Source organism: Schistocerca gregaria, chromosome 3 (genome assembly GCF_023897955.1).
Source record: "Schistocerca gregaria isolate iqSchGreg1 chromosome 3, iqSchGreg1.2, whole genome shotgun sequence".
NCBI lineage: Eukaryota > Metazoa > Arthropoda > Insecta > Orthoptera > Acrididae > Schistocerca > Schistocerca gregaria.
Window position 1 is genome coordinate 311,558,166 of NC_064922.1, and position 19,639 is coordinate 311,577,804.

The 19,639-nt window shown below is 37.9% G+C and overlaps 1 protein-coding gene across 4 annotated transcripts in view; it reads left to right on the plus strand.

The window, feature by feature from the left end:
• Positions 1–19,639, plus strand: part of LOC126354710 (rap guanine nucleotide exchange factor 4) — a 1,235,035-nt gene that overhangs the window by 1,170,668 nt on the left and 44,728 nt on the right. For 2 of the 4 annotated variants that reach the window (XM_050004554.1, XM_050004555.1), the window contains one exon: positions 999–1,228. In XM_050004554.1, the coding sequence (XP_049860511.1) occupies positions 999–1,228 (230 nt within the window). Of the gene's footprint in view, positions 1–998; positions 1,229–1,404; positions 1,719–19,639 lie in introns of those variants that run through there. The other 2 variants (XM_050004556.1, XM_050004557.1) reach the window with 2 other exon arrangements.

Sequence of the window (19,639 nt, forward strand, 5' to 3'; positions counted from 1 at the left end):
AAAAGGACTGGTAGTTCATAAGCTTGCGTACTTTTTCCCATTGTTTTCATGTGAGGTATTTTCTTAGTACTTGTTTGGAAATTATGAAGTAGGCAGTTTTCTCATTCTCCTACTGTTAATTTAGTCTTACTGTTCCCTCTTATATTTTGATTTAGTGTTTAAGTTTTTCTCCTTGATTTGTAGCTTGATTTTTGGAATGTCATATTGCTTGCTTGCTTGCTTGCTTGTTGTTGTTGTTGTTGTTGTTGTTGTTGTTGACATTCTATTTTGAAAGACTCACATATGGGTTCCCACCTCACACATTCTCACCTCCACCTCCTAGCCCCCCATCCCACCCACCACCTTCTTTCCTCTCCTTGGGCAGTTTCTTTCCTCATTCAGCCATGTTCAAAGGATCCAGTGATTCTGGAACCTCATAATTCATGTTCATCTGACAGCCATATCCGGTAGCCTTTCCTAGATATCAGATCCATTTCATGAGGATGACCATTACAGTTAGTGTTATTTTTAAATTTCATATTTGATTTTTCTGATGATGTTTTCTAAAGACAAACATTTTTCAGTGAACTAGTTTTGCTACAAACTGTGCATACATGATATGCAACAGCTGCCACAAAACCATTCCTTAAGTCATAGCAAGATTTCACAGGGCAAGGGATAAATGCAGAGAGGGTGAAAAATTAAATTTTCTGTAGTTCAGTTCCACCTGATAGAGGAAACTTTGAAATACTTGGTTAAAGTAATAAGTGTAGGTGCGGCCTGTAAAAGCCTTCAGAATATCTTTCTAAATATGTTACATTCACAGATAACTGCATAATTTGATTTTTCCATAATTCAATAGGATCAGTCTTAAAACTAATTCCCATTTCAAGCATACTGGAATATGCCACAAAATTAGAATGTGTTTTCATGATTTATGGGATGGTTTTCTTGTGGTGGCATTTTGAAATGATAATTAAATACTACAAAATTAAGTGTGGATCTTTGTCTTTTTCCAGCTGCAAGGAGTATCAAAACATCAATGCATTTTTTGCAATAGTTATGGGTCTCAGTAATGTAGCAGTTAGCAGGCTATCTCTAACGTGGGAAAAACTCCCTTCAAAGTTCCGTAAACTGTACACTGAATTTGAAGGTTTGATAGATCCAAGCAGAAACCACAGGACATACAGGATAGCTGTGGGAAAAATGCAGCCTCCAATGATTCCCTTCATGCCACTTCTTTTAAAAGGTACTACTGGATAAAATTTTCTCTTTGTTGCATAAATTCTTTGATGTTTGGAAAACATTTAATATATAATTGTGAAGACAGAATGAACACTAGGAAGATTGTTCAAAGTGTGAAACATCAGTTTCTATGCCAGAATTTGAGTCAAAGAAGCTGATAATGTGTGTTTTGTTTTGCAGCCTAACATTTCCCTTGTATTGCAGACTTCTTGACAATACACATTGTAACTCTCCTACTCTCAGCTGTTCATGAAGAATGAATTGAGACAGAATTTCACTGTAATTGCAGTTTACTTCAAAATAATAAGTTTGTTGTAATGTATGTAAAATTGTTCAAAAGCAGGAAGCAAAGCACTTATTGTAATTATGTTTATGGATTGATGATAGTTGACAATAGTCATTCAATTATTTGTAGCAATTCCTTGGTTCTTATTGTTCATCATACAACATGCTGAACTAGTGATTTTTTAAATTAAATTCAATGTCCAAATTTAGTAATTCTTACATATTTTCAAATTTTCTTGAACAAGTAATATTCAAAACATATATTTCCACTCTGCTTGCTCAGCCATCACTTTTTACACTAACAGTTGTGCTAAAACTGTTCACACTGCCTCCCTTTATACAACTGTACTGACAGCTTGAGATGCTACAACAGTCTTAGAATAACAGCTCCTCCCAAAGTGCTGACATAAAATAAAAACAATGACACACTGGCAGAAAAAAATCACGTCACCAAGAAGGGATTACGCAACATAAACAAAATTCGGTAGGTATATTTCTAGACCTAAAAGATTATGTCTATTCAAGTTTTGCACCAGTCACATGAAAGTTCAGCAAGCAGTGCCACTATGAGGATGCAAGTCAGGTTTGCATTAAATACACACTATAACGGTCATAAGCATTAGTTACCTTTGAGGTTGAATGTGGCGAGTTGTTGATAGTCAAGAATATCTTTAAGGCAAGAAAGACGCCATTATCAACACCTCACTGAATTTAAATGGGGTCGTGTTAACAGGACTATGAGAAGCTGCATATTCCTTCTGCGATACTGCACATAGACTTGACACCAATGTAGCCACTGTACATGATGACTGGCAGTGTCTTCATGAGAATGTATGGTTGCAGGAGTATGGATGGCCTTGTGGCACTACTGACAGCGATGACAATTGTGTTCGGTATATGGCTCTAGTGCACCATACTGCATCTGCAGAAGCAATATGAGCAGCAGATGGCATCACAGTAACATAAAAACTGTTACACATTAGTTACTTCAAGGACAGCTCTGAACCAGACACCCCGAAGCATGCGTTCCATTGACTCCAAATTACTACCATTTCCAACTTTAGTGGTGTCAAACAAGAGCTCATAGGGAGGGAGGGGGGGGGGGCAGCAGGGTGGAGGTCTGTTGTTTTTTGTGTAGAAAGCTGGTTCTGCCTCTGTGCCAGTGATGACTATTTGTTGGTATCAGGATGCCAGTTGAGGGCCTGAAACCAGCCTATCTGTGTGCCAGACACAGTGGACCTGTATCTGGAGTTATAGTCTGGGGTGCAATTTCATGACATCAAGAGCACTCTCATAGTTATCTCGCACACCCCAATTGCAAATTTGTACATCAGTCTTCTGATTCGACCTGATGTGCTACCATTCATGAAAAGCATTCCAGGAGGTGTTTTCCAACAGGATAATGCTGACTGACATAACACTACTGTAACTCAAGATGCACTGTAGCGTTTAACGTGTTCCCTTCATTAACTTGATCACAAATCTGTCTCCATTTGACCACATATGGGACATCATTGGATGATAACTCCAGCTTCATCCACAACCTGCATTAACCATTCCATTATTGACCGACCAGGGGCAACAGGCATGGAACTCTTTCCCACAAACTGACATCCAACACCTGTACATCACTATGCATGCACGTTTGCATGCTTGAGTTCAACATTCTGGCAGCTACACTGGTAATTTATATACTAGAATTTCACATTTTCAGTGGCTTACATCATGTCTACATTAATTTTTGCTCTGTCAGTGTATTTCACATACAGATAAAATGCAACACAAAGGTTTTTAGAAGTTAACAAATAGTTATTCTCATATTTTGCTCCTTTTGTGTAATATTTGTAATAATTTGAGTTTAGGAAAATTAATTTTTGAAAAACTGCATTGTTCTGAAATATTTTTTATTCTGTATCATATTTGGAAAAGTTAAGTCAAAAATTTCTTAATAGCTGTTTTATATGCTACACAATTACACATGATTCTTATTTCCTAAATCTCTGCTTCAAAAGTTAATGTATAATGTTTTGTCCGATTTTTGCCTACAAAAATGAAAAATTCAACTTATCAATACTGTGCTTAAAGATAAAATGGTGAGACCAATACCTGTTGAAAGGAAGTCCTGTGATTAAAACATATTATAGCAGTTATTTTTAACATTAACTGAATTGTGCATCAGTGATTAACAGAAGTTGCTAGATTTTATATGGCGATCTGAAAACTGATTTAATATTATATCTCTTAGAGGCTACACGTAACAGTAGAAATGTTCGACAAAAACCATTCTTATGGCAAAATGGCTTACGGCAAGCTGTTAGAAGTCTACACTCCAAACGTAATTTCAGAAAATTACACCAAACTCTAAGATGTTTTAGGGGAACTCTTCCTCCAATTATTAGTCACAAGATTACAACAGTAGTCAACAATTCATTGTTTTTATTCAATGTACATACAATAATGATACAGCACACACAATACAATATCAATACAGTAGTCATCCCCGAAGAGCATAAGTACATGTCATATTGACCAATACAAAGATAAATCTCATTTTCATAGCACAGTTAACTTATGAATCCATGCTTACTCTTGCTCTACATCATTTGACCCCTCCCCTTTTAGGAGTGCTTAGCTTTGCAATTCATGTGTGTTATATGCATATTGACATCGTATGTCAGGTCCATCAACTGGATTGAACTTGAAAACCCAGGGTGACTCGGACCAATGGGTGTCGACAAAGTACTTGTCTACCAGACTGAGTAAACACTATCGGCTTTTTGATGTGTTCAGTCAGACAAATGTTTCTGAGCTTGTCTGACATGTTATGTAGGGGAAAAAAAACAATTGGGCTCTTTCACTGCATGGTTCATCCAGCCATGTATCAGAGTATGCTGGCTTAAGGCAGTCAACTGACCCCATGCCTAGTTTATCATTTTTTTTTTTTTTCATTTTGCCACTCCTGTCAGTGATATTAAAGGCCCCTTGTATGAAGTGGAAGAGGAAACTTAGTGGTGCCTTCTCTAATCCGCACAAACTCGCATTTGAAGAAGTGGTTTTTGGAAGAAAATTGGTTTGCTCCATGTCACAGCAGTTTGATGGATTTGATGAGTTGCACATGAGTTTTCCAGGTATGTAAAAATGTAGCATATTACCAAACCAACAGATTGAAATGAGAGGGTAGGGAAAATTTGCCCAGTATTTTCAGTTGCTCTCCATAGACTAATTGGGCAGAGGAACACCTTAAGTCTTGTTTAATTACTGTGCGGAGTCCTAGAAGTATTAACAGTAGTGCTGTTGTCCTGGATTTTGTATGGCTGGTTAAAGCTGCTTTTACGGTGGGCTGCATAGGTTCTATCATCCTGTTGCTATCAGTATGGTAGCTCTTAAGTTAATATGTGTTTGCACTCACGTAATTTCAGGAGCTCCTCAAACAGTTGGCATTCAAACTGCTTACCCATGTCCATGGTAATACTTTGAGGAATGCCAAACCTGTAGAATCAAGCAGGGATCAAGGGTCCGGTGGCAGAAATTTCTGCAATGTTTCACACTGGCACAGCCTCAGACCACCTGGTAAATCTATCTGCCATGATAATTAGAAAACAAAAGCCTTCTGAAAAGGAGGGTGACCAACAATATCCAAAGGCAAGTGTGAGAATCTCTCCAAAGAAGACGGGAAGTTTTCCACTGGAGCAAGAGTGTGGCAAGAGATTTTACAACTTTGCATCTTGTGCAACACCAAACCCATTGACAGCAATCTTTCTGTATTCTTAGCCTAACAACCCTGTCTGATACTAACTTTAAAGTCGCTCACATCCCAGAGAGTGCTCGGTTGTGAAAAGTGTCGAACACTGGGTGCCACCACTTATCTGGGATACATAGATGTATCTTGTTTCCTGAAGTGTAACACCAAATCCCTTGCCTTGCCTAGTGCAGTGGCAGGCACTCAAGGTGTAAGTCTGTTGATGCAGGATCAGACTGACACTGCTGAAGGAAGCTATATGTACCTTGCTCTGCTGCCTTGTCAGTTCAGTTAATGATGGAAAATGCCTCACAATTGTGCAGGTGCATTTGATGTGGTGAATTAAGGTCAGTCTCATGTTGGAATATGGAAGTCAGATGTTTATGATCTGTGAAAACCTTAAATACGTGTCCCTCTTGGAGCAGCCACAAATGTTTGACACCTAATGGTGAGGAGTTCCCTGTCAAACACGCTTCATTGTTTCTCCTGCACAAGCAGTTTTTTGGGAAAAAAGCCAAGGGTTGCCATTTCATTGTGTTATATTGTTGTAACACCATGCCCACACTGACTGACTTGCATCAACCCAAAAGGTGAATGGTGCATTTTGAAAAGGATGTGCAACAATATAGCATTTGCCAATGCATTTTTAGGTCACAATATTTGGATGTAGTTTCAGGAGTCCACAGAACTTTCCTATTACCAGATGTATTCTTACCAGTGAGCAACTTACTAAGTTGCTCCTGCAGGTCTGCCAAATGTGTCAAGTTTCTTCTGTAATAATTTATCATCTCCAGGAAACATCTAAGGCCTTTAAATGTGGAAGGAGGGGGCATGTTTACAATACTTTTCACTTTGTCAGATAGTGGTGAAATAACATGGTGTGATATGGAACAGCCAAGTCTCTTTACTTTATATTTTGCAAAAACACAGGCTTGTCATTATTAATAATAACACCAGAGCACTCCAGTCTGCTGACCAAAGCAGATAGGTGCTTGATGTGCTCCTCTTTGGTTTCTGAAAACACTTAACACATCATCCATGTAACAGAACATGAATGGAAGGCCATGCAGAACACCATGCGTAAAACATTGTAAAGTTTGGACAACATTTCATAGGTCAAAAGGCATAGTATTGTGCTCAAAAGTACCTAAAGTTGTAGCCACAGCTGTAATTTTTTCTCTCTCTTTCACAGCCATAAGTGTTTGTAACAAAGCCTTAGCACGGTCAACAATATTGAAATAATATGCGTCTCCTAGGCTGCTATGTGATGTAATGCTGTTTGAAGTAGTGAATACTGGTCTGGAATAGTGTGTGTGTTTAAACCTTGTGGTCTCCACATGTTCTCCATAACCCATTTTTCTTCTTTACCATTTGCAGTGAAACTGCCCGCATGCTATGTGGTCTTGATACAGCTCCTTCAGTGATCATTTTATCGAATTCCTGTTCTGTTATCAGGCACAAATGCCGAGGTCTGAAATCCACAGGCTGACACAGTGTTGTCCTAATATAATGTTTAGTGGAATGACTTCTGCTGTTTTTGGCCTGCAAATCTGTCAGCACAGGAAACTCGTACAGCAGCTGTTGACCAAAGTCATTGATCGATGCACAGATAGCTTTAAAGAAGGAAGAGGGGGAAGTAGCTTGACCACCATCTGCCACTATGGCAGTGCAAAGCAGGTGCCATAACTGTTCACATGTGCAGTCCAAATCTTTTTCCAATACACAAGTTTTCCCTTGCAGCTAAGCACTTTCATCTTCTAATTAATGAGCTGTTGATCTTTTCACAGAGCACAGTTCTTGTCTCAGAAATTTGTTATCCAAGTACCTTGCAAGTCTTTCTCAACTCCAAATGCTCAATTGTTTCATGTGAGTAAGTGTTCTGTGTCTTCTCATGTAGTGCATTCGCATGTGCTCTGCACTGAGACAGAAATCATCTTGACTGCTGCATAACCAATGTGGAAGACATGGATAGCCCAAAATCTTTCTGTGACCAAAAGTGGCAGAGTCATGCAGTATGCAGGCTGACATAGTCACAGGTTTGGGAGAAAGAGGTAGTTGCACTAAGCATTGGTGCATTAAATCTGGCACAATTGAAAAATGTCAGAGAAATCGTCTCCTAAAGTGGCCCAGTCACTTCAGCAATAATTACATGTAGACCAGAAGTTGTCATCTAGTTCCAAAGTTAGTGTTTTCTGCCCATATAGTCTGACTAGAATTGTTGCCAGCCATGAGAAAAGGAACATCTTCATTTTTGCAACATTCATTGATAATTTCTGGATATACTCTGATTTCTGAACCAATGTCACCTAGGAAAAGTGCACCAGGTATTCTGTCTTTGATAGGTAATTGGGTGGAGTCCATAACAGGTGACACCAGTCCGTTCTTTCTGCATTTTAGGTGCTATGAAAAATCTTGACAAGTGCATGCACTTACTGGCACTTGTCACTCTGATCTGGATATGTGCAAGGGCTTGTGCACTACCTCACTGCATCAGCAAAACGCCTATAGTATCAACACCACTTCAACATTACTGGTTGTTCTTGTATCAGACCCCATCATTATGGCCATGCTTCTTCAGCCATGCATTTAGTCTGGCTAGTTCATTCATCAACTGTCCCATAACTCTGCCTGTGCGCCTTGTGTCTGTGTTGCCACAATGCATGCATCAGGGATCCTTCCTGTAGCTGTATTCACTATGCGTGGTATGGAGCCTCCCATCACAACCTCATTCACAGTGACACAGGCTGTATTATCCTTGTGAGCGATCCAACCACATCTACTTTGTGTGCCATTTCATCCAGGGAGAGATCTGTAAAAGCATAAAGAATGATGCTCTCAGTTTTTGGCAGTCTTCAAAGCCAGAAAATTTTTAGAGACTGTTCTGGTAGCAGTTCATTACCCATCATTGCACATAGCACGTGAAAAGTGTGGGATGGGAAATCACTGGAACATGCTAACCCTCAATTTTTTGTAACAGATTCCAGCAGTAGCACAAAATGCTGGAGTGGAGCTTCATTGAACACAGCATAAGATTGTCAGTGTAAAATATCATGCAACTGTTTGATCATGTTTAACTCCAACTATGGCAACCTCAATGTAAACTGTTCCATGGCAAATCAAAAAATGACCTCCACCTGTGTTAACCAAAGTTACGCCCTGGTTGGCCAGAAAGGTGGGAATTTTATGTTATAGATCTTGTTGTTGCTGGAGCCTGCTGTGCTGGTACTCTGAGCAGTTGTCGCTGGCATAGTGATTCTGGCAGGTGATGGGTCCTGACACTCCCCTTCAAAGCAATGGTTGTGGTGGACTCCATTTTTTTGTGCATCCAATTAAATAGGGTCTCTGCATCATTCAATACAAGGCTACCACATAGGGGAATCCTTCCTCCAGTTATTACATGATTATGACTGTAGTCAACACTTCACTGCATTTATTCATGATACGTAGAATAATGATACAGTGCACAAATACAATATCAACATCGTAGCCATTATCAAAGAACATAAGCATGTAACTCATATTGATCAATACAAAGATAAATCTCATATTTATATCACATCTAACTCTGAAATCAGTGCTTGCTCTCACTCCATACTGACTGTCCATTTAAGCCCACCACAGTGTCATCTAAATAGAAAATGTCTCCTTTCTCTTTCAAAAACAATAAAATTGTATAAATAAATGTGCTCCAGCTGTCAAGTGCTTGGATTTGGCAGTGGGAGCCAAGTGAGAGGGTGAATATAACTTTATTTAATGCCGAGGGCTAACTCTAATCATTCTAATTGCCACAATAAAAAGTGTAAATTTCTTCATCATGCATAAAACTGTCAAAAATACTGCACTGTGTGTAGAAAATTTCCAGATACAAAACAGAGGCAGTTTCAAACATTACTAGGCACAAAATAAATAGACTCAAGAACACAAATGATATTCAATTTCTTGATGGCGGTATCACTGAAACAGATGGTGTAAAATCCAAATCTTTAGTTATTAGATTAGATGAATTCTCCCTAACACTAACACCAAACACAGAGAGAGGAAAATTAGTATTAAAAGCAGATATTTTAAGTTTACTTTGACAGGCATTGTGTACTCCACCAGAAAACACAATTTTTGTCAAATCAACTGGTAAAGTGGTTACAAAATTATTAGGATACTGAAAAGTAATAACTCTTCTGGGTATTTTGGTATTTCAACCACAGCGCATGCGCATGGTTAAAATGTACATTTAGATTTATATGTCCAGATTCACAATAAGGTAAGCCCAACTCAATATTAAGCTTTTCAGTGCAGTTTTAGGGATGCAAATTTTCTTTGTGTACCAGTACTGTATTATCTCGTGTTCAGTTCTTTATTGTGTCGTAATGCCATATGTGTCTGAAGCTGAAAACGTGCATTTGAAATTCAGAGAACAGTTGAAACTAGCCGATAGAGTGGAATAAAACACTTTGTCTCTAATAAATTGACTGCCTCTGTGAAAAAGATTAATGAAAGCCACATTTATACTGCAAACCAAAAAAATAACTTCATTGATCTGCAAGATGATTGGTGTTTGACTGCAAAAAATGTGGAAATAAAATAAAATAAAATCAGAAAACTGAAACTTACAATGTATTTTAGCCTTTCTTAGACATGTGAATGTATTTTGATTCACTTGACAGCTCCCAGCTACAGAAATCCATTTTGTTTTCATTTGACGCGAGAACTATAAAAGAGTAGGGAGCAGCAAAACCACTAAACATCAACATGGCTGACCTGGAGACTAACCCCGTCCCACTACAGCCCAGACTGCTCTGTGTATGCACAAATCTGGCAGCTTGGGCACGCCAGAAAATTTTTTCCAGACACCTTCTGGTTGCTTGTTATTATTGTTGATACAGCTCACAGCCACTCTTCAAGTAGCCAGAACTGGGAAAGGGTACTGCCCATCGGCAACTTTTTATTTTTATTTATTTTATTTATTTATTTATTTATCCATCCGTAGACAATCAGGATTGTATGGATGTTGTCAACATGAGTATATACAATAGGTACACAAATTTATAATTGTCACAATCGGAATTCATGAATATTATAACAAGATGCATTTTTAAACCACTTAATGACACAGTTGCTAATTTTTACATATTTCTATGCATCATCTCAAGTAATCATTGACAGTATAAAAGCACTTTTCCGAGAGATATTTTTTTAGCGATTTCCTCAGGTTATCTATTTTGCTTATGTCTTTGATCCCTTGTGGAAGTTTATTGTATAATTTAATTCCATTATATAACATGCTATTTTGAGTTTTTGATTTGTTTTTCCTATAGAGGTGTAAGTGTTGTCTGTGTCTGGTGTCATGTGCATGTATGGAACTGTTTATCGGGAACTGGTCAATGTGTCTTTTTATGTATATTACTGTCTGCAAAATGTATTCACACGGAACTGTCAATATACCCAAAGATTTAAATAACTCTGTGCAATGGGATCTACTGCTACTTTTTGTTATGATTCATACGGCCCGTTTTTGCAACTTAAATATTGTTTGTTTGTTCTGCTCTGTTGATCCCCAGAAGGTTATGCCATAACTAATTATAGAGTGGACATACGCAAAATATGCAGTTCTAGTACACCGGCTACTACACACTGAATTTATAATCCTAAGTGCATAGCATACTGAAGCTATTCGCTTTCCAAGTACCGCAGTGTGCTTGGTCCAATTTAGTTGAGAGTCGACATGCATGCCTAAAAATTTTGTTGATGGTACACATTCTATGTGCTCGTCATTAACTTTTAGCTTGCTACTGTTCGGTTTTCTGTTTAAGTGGAAGCTAATACTGTTGGTTATTTTTACATTTAGGGTTAATTTATTAGTCTCTAACCATTGGCATACATGCTTAAGTGTTTCCTCAGCTTTTTCATTGAGTGCACTTGGCGACTCAGCTTTGATTAGGATGTTACTGTCATCAGCAAACAGTACTGATTCACCATGTTTGACACTTTGTGGAAAATCGTTTATATATATTAAAAAGAGGATTGGGCCCAGCACACTTCCTTGGGGGACTTCTATGTTGATGTATTCTGGGTTTGAAAGGTGTGATTGGAGTTGGTTTGAGTGATCTCCACCTGTTGTACCCTGTTTTGCAGGTATGAATGAAACCACATGTTTGTTACTCCTCTTACTCCTAGTGCATTTAGTTTGTTTAGCAAAATTGTGTGGTCTACCGTGTCAAATCAAGGAAGATCCCTGTTATGTGGTCTCCTTTGTCTAGTGCTTCGAGGATAACATTTGAGAAGTGAGCTACAGCTGAATTTGTGCTTTTGCCAGCCCGGAAACCAAATTGCTCTTTACTCAGAAGATTGAACTTTGTTAAGTACCCCATGAGCCTGTTTTTCATTATGGTCTCTATGACTTTTGAAAAGGATGACAGTAATGAGATTGGTCTGTAGTTTTCTATGATTTCTGGGTCGCCTTTCTTATATATAGGTAGGATTTTTGCATGCTTTAGTATTTCTGGGAAGCAACCCATGGAGAAGGATTCATTGATGATGTGCACTAATGGGTCTTTGATGTTGTCTATGCAGTCCTTCAGTAAGCACACAGGTATTTCATCTATGCCTGCTGAATTTTTACATTTTAGGTTACTCACAACATTGGATACTTCTTCTGCTGTGGTTGGTCGTAGCATCATTGTGTGTGCTATTTTGTTCAGAGTTTGTGATTGCTTTGTTTTGTTGAACTTCTGTTGCAGTCTGGTAGCTATGCTACTGAAATATTGATTGTCAAAGTTTGCTAGTTTTTTTGGGATCATTTATTTTGGTATCATTGTGCTGAAACTGTATGTTTACTGGCTTTAATTTTTTCCTATTAGTTTCTTGTTTGGTGATTTTCCATGCTGCTTTGATTTTATTACTGGCTTTTTCTATAAATTTGTCATTTTGGTACCTTTTAGCCACTAACAATACTTTTCTATAGATCTTTCTGTATCTATGATAATAGTTATGAAATGCTGAATCATTACGGTAGTTTTTCATTGAGCTGAGGTGCTTGAGCGTTTCAGCAGATTTCCTTATCCCATTGGTTACCCAGCTGTTGTTGTTGCATGATTTAGTGATTCTTAGAACTTTAGGGAACACTTCTTCAAACCTGAATTTAAATACTGACAGAAACTTTGAAAACTTCCCATTTATAGTAGGTTCTCTGTACACTTCCTCCCATGTTTCACTGTTAAGTAGTGCAGCAAATAGAGCTCTTTTTGACTTAGAGAAAACCCTACTGTACTTGTGTATTTTAGTGTTATTATCTAATTCTATACCCAATATTAATAACTGACTGGAATGGTCTGCGATGCCAAGGTCATCTATGACAACGTCACATCTATCTTTCTCTCTGTCTGTTAGCATATGGTCAATACTTGAAGCTGAATGTCTGGTTATCCTAGTGGCAGTGTTAATTAATGGTGATACACCATAGGCATACATAATGTTCAGAAAATTATTGTACAACATATCTGGGTTCATCATGTTAATGTTTAGATCTCCACAAATGATAATTTTGCCTTTGGGGCTGGAGACCATATCTAATGCTTGGGTTAACTTTGTAGTGAATGTGTCCATGTCACCACTGGGAGCACGATAAATACATAGTACTGTTAGTCTTTGGAATAGATCTAGGTTTTTTTATATCTAAAGCAGATATTTCTATGTGTTTATCTTCACTTAATGCCATGACGTCATTCCTAATTTTATACATAATCCCCTCTTTCACGTATATGCATGATCCACCACATTTCATAGTGTTTCTACTGTAATGACAGGCTAGAATGTATGAATGTAGTGCTACATTTGATAATACTGAACCGTTACACCAATGTTCTGTTAAGCAAACAAGTGAGCTGTCAATAGACTGCAGTTCCACTTCTAATTGTTGCACTTTGTTTCTTATGCATTGCATATTTTGGTGGATGACTGAGAAGCACTGAGCACTGCTTACCTTGTAGTCTTTACGTTTCTCTTGCCTTGGTCTAAAAAATCCTTTTGGTGATGGGGTGTTATGGTTATCCTACTGATTGATGGACTGGCCACTGTTTCTTCCGTTGGATCCTCGCATTTTCTCGCTGTTTTTGTTGAAGATGATTCTGGCGCTGCCTCTTCTTGTTCAAGTGATGATCCTGGCTGCACTGATGCTGTGGCTGCGACTGACTTACTAGTTATGCAGCTGTTAAGGTGTTTTCGTATTTCCTTGATAGAAACTGGCTGTATTGCAATTGTATTTCTTACAGCGTGGTCGTCTTTTTGTATTAGTTTTGTCAGCATTTTGCTAATGCACGACTTCCCAGCGCTGTTATAGTGTTGACCATGTTTCGTGAACAGTTCTCTTGAATTGGGAAGCTCAAAGAATGTTATGTTTTGATAATACTTGCATATTTTACGAAATTGTCTATTTATTTTTGTAAGCTCCAAATTTACGATTGAGTTGTCCTGCAGGTCGTTTCTATGAGGCATGCTTGTGACTACGATATTCGGCACTTTGAGGTTCACTAGTGTTGTTTTTAGACATTGTGTGGCAAATTTACTCTCGTTTCGGTATACACCGTTGCTTCCACCCATGATTATGACCGTGTCATTCTTAGATAACTCATTTAGTGAATTACTGTTTTTCGTTATCTCGGTCAAAGGCGCGCTTGGCTTAGTTATTCCTGCAGCCGTAAATGAAGTACTGTATTCATTCATTTTCTCGGCGATTCTCTTGGCGTGACTATCTCCAAGCACAAGAACTCGTTTTTTGTAGTTCCTTGTTTTATTAGTTGTAAAAATTTTCCTGACTGTGCACTTTATTGGACGTTTAGTCACTGATTCTGGTTCATCCCTATTTGCTGTTTTATTACAGTCTTCGTCTAGAAACAAGTATTTATTTGATAGCGGTATCACCGAAGCTGTACTTACTGTTTGTTTACATGCTTTGATCGGCATCGGCATTCGCCACTTTTTTTGCGTAGAAAGATCTTTTACGGCGTCTTGTGCTAGGCAATGATTTTGCTCCAATCCTTGGTATTTTATTTCCAGTTCTTGATATTTCTTCTGGAGTTCTTGGTATTTCGTTGTTATAGTCACTAAATCGTCTGATAGAACCCTTATTATTGTTTCTTTTGATTTTAGTGTGTACAGTGTTTCGTTTTTCGCGGCACTCGTAAGGCACTGACGGCATGTCCAATCATGATCGTCTTTTATATGCTTCAGATTCACCTTTACGAATTTATCGTGGTACCACGACTTGCACTCGATACACAGGATACCACGCTTAACCTTTTTTACACAAATTTTGCACATATCACTATCACTTTTTATGGAAATTATGCATGTGAGCCCACTGGAAGCTGCTCAAATGAACTTAATGTAAATAGGTGCAACATCATACTCATTGATAGGCAGTTTATTGTTATGAAGTATCCATAGTCTTCGTCCTAAAGCCTTCGACACATATTGCTGTTAATCAGTTCTTAGCAGTCAAAATTACAAAAATTTTACTGCAGACTAAAACGATGAAAAATTACCAAAATTCTAAAAACTTCCTGGGTTTTTCTTGGATTTCCTGGTTTTTCTGGAGAAGTATATACCCTGTTGTTATACTTCTCAATTGGCCACAATCCCACTTTATTTATGAACTGAAAAAAATCAATTTTTTATGAGAAACTGCTCTGCAAATAATCTGAGTCGACAAAATTGTTTATATACCCTCCAAAACTTCAAAAACATCAACATCAATATCCATCAGAATTTAGAAAGTCATTCATCAAAGTCTCCACTTTCACGGCTTGATAGAATGTGAAAGACAACATTTCCACCACCCGAATATCAATGCTAGCAAAGTTCATTTGAATAAAAGCATTGTTCATCTTGGTCACAACAAAGTCTTGTTACCAGCACTTTCACAGTCTGGTTTATTTGCTCCTAAAGTTTGCTGGCATTGGCATTATGTACCACAGTGGTAAAGTGAATTGACATTCTCATAGTTCGGTATTACTGTCCACACAATTTTAGGCGCTTTTCACATAAATATAATTTCATATTCCTGCACACACTTCATAGTGGTCAAATGAATTGACATTCTCATAGTTCAGTAGTACTGTCCATACAATTCCAGGTGCTTTTCATAAAAACATAGTTTCATATTCCTGCATACACTTCACAGATCATACCTTGTACTACACATCCTCTGTTTGACTGTTGATATTAATATTGCTGTACCCTGTCTACAGATCTTGTATCATTCTCATAAATTACATAAATCTCTATAAAAGTTCTTGACTGCAATTTTCACAATTAATAATGCACCAAAAAAGAAATTTACAAACTTTTCCACATTTACAAAGCAAGAAACATATTTATCCATTGGCAAATGAAATAATCACAATTATATCTTTGCATTTAAAACCCTCATAGTATGTAACAACATCATAATTATGTATATTGGTGGGGACAAAAGAAGGAAATAGAAAATAAAAGATAATCATGGCAAAAACTTTTATATGCATAATTAGCAATACCTTCACAACCTATATAGATCAGCTGAAGTACAGGATGCAAATTTTACTGTTGTTGGGTTTTTTCACTGACACTAGTAATGCTACGATAATTGTCAGTCGGTACTAGTAGCAGCTGAAGAAGAGGATGCTTGTAGTACCAGAGACGAAGAAAGGAACAAAAGGAACACCTGTAAAATTTTTATCCCGTACTTCAGTTGACTTACATAGGCCAGCTGAAGAATAAGATACTAGTGCTAATGAAAGCAGAAAAGTCGACCTACATTAAATTTGTACCACATTCTGCAGTTGACCTATACAGATCAACTGAATTTTGGGATACATCTCATATATGTCAACTGTTACACTACTGGCCATTAAAATAGCTACACCAAGAAGAAATGCAGATGATAGATGGGTATTCATTGGACAAATATATTATAGTAGAACTGGCATGTGATTACATTTTCACGCAATTTGGGTGCATAGATCCTGAGAAATCAGTACCCAGAACAACCACCTATGACCGTAATAACGGCCTTGATATGTCTGTGCATTGATTCAAACAGAGCTTGGATGGCGTGTGCAGGTACAGCTGCCCATGCAATATCACAGTTCATCAAGAGTAGTGACTCGCGTATTGTGATGAGCCAGTTGCTCGGCCAACATTGACCAGATGTTTTCAATAGGTGAGATATCTGGAGAATGTGCTGGCCAGGGCAGCAGTCAAACATTTTCTGTATCCAGAAAGGCCCGTACATGACCTACGACATGTGGTCGTGCATTATCCTGCTGAAATGTACGGTTTCGCAGGGATCAAATGATGGGTAGAGCCATGGGCCGTAACACATCTGAAATATGATGTTCACTGTTCAAAGTTCCGTCCATGCGAACAAGAGGTGACTGAGACGTGTAACCAGTGCCACCCCGTACCATCACGCCAGGTGATATGCCAGTATGGCGATAACGAATACACACTTCCAATGTGCGTTCACCGTGATGTTGCCAAACACAGATGTGACCATCATGATGCTATAAACAGAACCTGGAGTCATCAAAAATAAAGACATTTTGCCATTCGTGCACACAGATTCGTCGTCGAGTACACCATCGCAGGCACTCCTGCCTGTGATGCAGCGTCAAGAGTAACCGCAGCCATGGTCTCTAAGCTGATAGTCCATGCTGCTGCAAATGTTGTTGAACTGTTCATGCAGATGGTTGTTGTCTTGCAAACATCCTGATCTGTTGACTCTGGGATCGAGACATGGCTGCACAATCCATTACAGCCATGTGGATAAGATGCCTGTCATCTCGACTGCTACTGATAAGAGGCCATTGAGATCCAGCACGCCGTTCCATATTACCCTCCTGAACCCACCGATTCCATATTCTGCTAACAGTCATTGGATCTCGACAAACGCGAGCAGCAGTGTCGCAATACAATAAACCGCAATCACGATAGGCTACAATCCGACCTTTATCAAAATCGGAAACATGATGGTATGCATTTCTCCTCCTTACACGAGGCATCGCAATGACATTTCACCAGGCAACGCCGGTCACTGCTGTTTGTGTATGAGAAATCACTTGGAAACTTTCGTCATGTCAGCACATTGTAGGTGTCACCACCAGCAACAACCTTGTGTTAATGCTCTGAAAAGCTAATCATTTGCATATCATAGCATCTTCTTCCTGTCAGTTAAATTTGGCATCTGTAGCACGTTGTCATCATGGTGTAGAAATTTTAATGGCCAGTAGTGTATATTCCATGCTAATGTTACTTCTGCACTTTTTTTCTTTTCCTTTCTTCTTTGCACCAATATCCCATTCTTCAGTTGAGCTGACAGATCCATACCTACAACCAAAAATCAAAAAGCAAAAATTGTCTAGAATGAAAAAATTCATCCATAATATCTCAAACTAACTATGAATGAAAATAAGTACCGAATAAATTGGAGTGAACAAATCATTTAAATTAATATAAGTGCCAAAAAGTGTATGCAATGTTTTTCATTTATATCAATTTACAATGATGATGCCTCTCCACAGAAGATAACCAATTTATTATCTATGACTCAAAAATAAAGACGTTAATGTCTATGAATAAACTATGATGTTATTGTTCAAAGCCGATGGGTTGTATCCCCTTCTTTAGTTGACCTGAATCTTTCATTGCACTTTTAGTCATTTTCTTTGTTGAAATCATATTGTGATACTGCAATAAAACAGTGTATGTTTATTTTTATGTAAATAACTGATTGCCGTAGACGATTAATTCATTAGTGGGTGCATGTGTTCAGATTATTTATTTAAAACAGACTATAAAAGATTTAAAAAAGCTTGGTGCTCAGAGAAACACATACAGTAACATAGTACCAAACAATTTCAGTTTTACCAGCCAAAAATTCTATTGAACTTCCATGACAAAAATATGAAAACTCGCGTTATACAGATACAACAATACACTTTGAATTTTTCGTTTCAGTGTTAACAGCTTGGGATACATAATTATATACACACAAATGTTATGACGCAAAACACAATGCACAGAAACAAAGTTATCTTCACTTATTGTTATTAAAATATTTGTTCCTTAGTACTCTTTGGTCTTTGTCATATGTTGCCATAGCATATATCCTCTGTGACTTTTAAAGTTATGGTAAAATAATAATTTCTAGTAGATATTACCTGATTTGATCTTATCTGGCAACATGTCTTCTTCACAACTGAGTGTCACTAAGGTTTGAAGCAAATACTAACAAAGAGATAGAGGGGCTGGCCAGTACTTACCTCAGCTCAGTACAGCCGATAGATACACAAAAAACAACCAAAAATTTACGTTCCTAGCTTTCGGAATAAATGTTCCTTCATCAGGGAGGAGAGAGGGGAAAGAAAGGGAAGAAGGGATAGTGGATTTAGTTACTCACAACCCAGGTTATGAAGCAACAGGCATGCCTCCATCCTTGCTACCCTCCCTGTTTTCCTTTCTCTGTTGCTTCATAACCTGAGTTGTGAGTAACTAAATCCACTTTCCCTTCTTCCCTTTCTTTCCCCTCTCTCCTCCCTGATGAAGGAACATTTATTCCGAAAGCTAGGAACATAAATTTTTGGTTGTTTTTTGTGTATCTATCAGCTGTACTGAGCTGAGGTAAGTACTGGCCAGCCCCTCTATCTCTTTGTTAGTATTTGTTTCACATCTTTATATGAGATTTTCCAATAATTATTTATGCCACTAAGGTTTGCATCACAGAACCATCCCTTGCTCCTCTATTTTTGTTACTACATCCTAAAGCCATACAATGCAGTTCATAATCACAGAAAATTACCAGAATGGCACTATTAAAGCATTTGATTCCTAAGTACACAATATGTTTTGGAAACAATTGTATGTAGAGAAATTGTAAAATGTGGCATGAACTGTACAGTCTATGTGCCACAGTGAGTGCCTGATTTCTCTGACTCAACAGCAGCCTGTGTAAATAGCACCATCTGTTTAGCCATTCAACAGAATTTATTTTGTTTCCTAACAGACTGAAGTATGCTGTACTGACAACAATCCATAATACTAGAGACAAGCATTGAACTTGACCCTCTTTTGCAGTTTATTTATTTTAACAGTTATAATTCAGATTCTTCCATAGCTTGCTTTTGTTAATTCAGTTCAATTAAAACAATTTTTCAGTCCCAGTTCTTTTAAAGTATGACTAGTTTCAATCTCCCTGGGTCATCTTTAAATCTGTGTAGTTTCATCAGCAGTCCACCAAGTTTTTATCAGGAACACACAATGGAATACAGTTCAGTTTGTTTATTTCCAGCTGAGTACCGGTATACACTGACATTGATATGATTTTCAGAAATATGCATAATGTCACCACAGTACTATAGA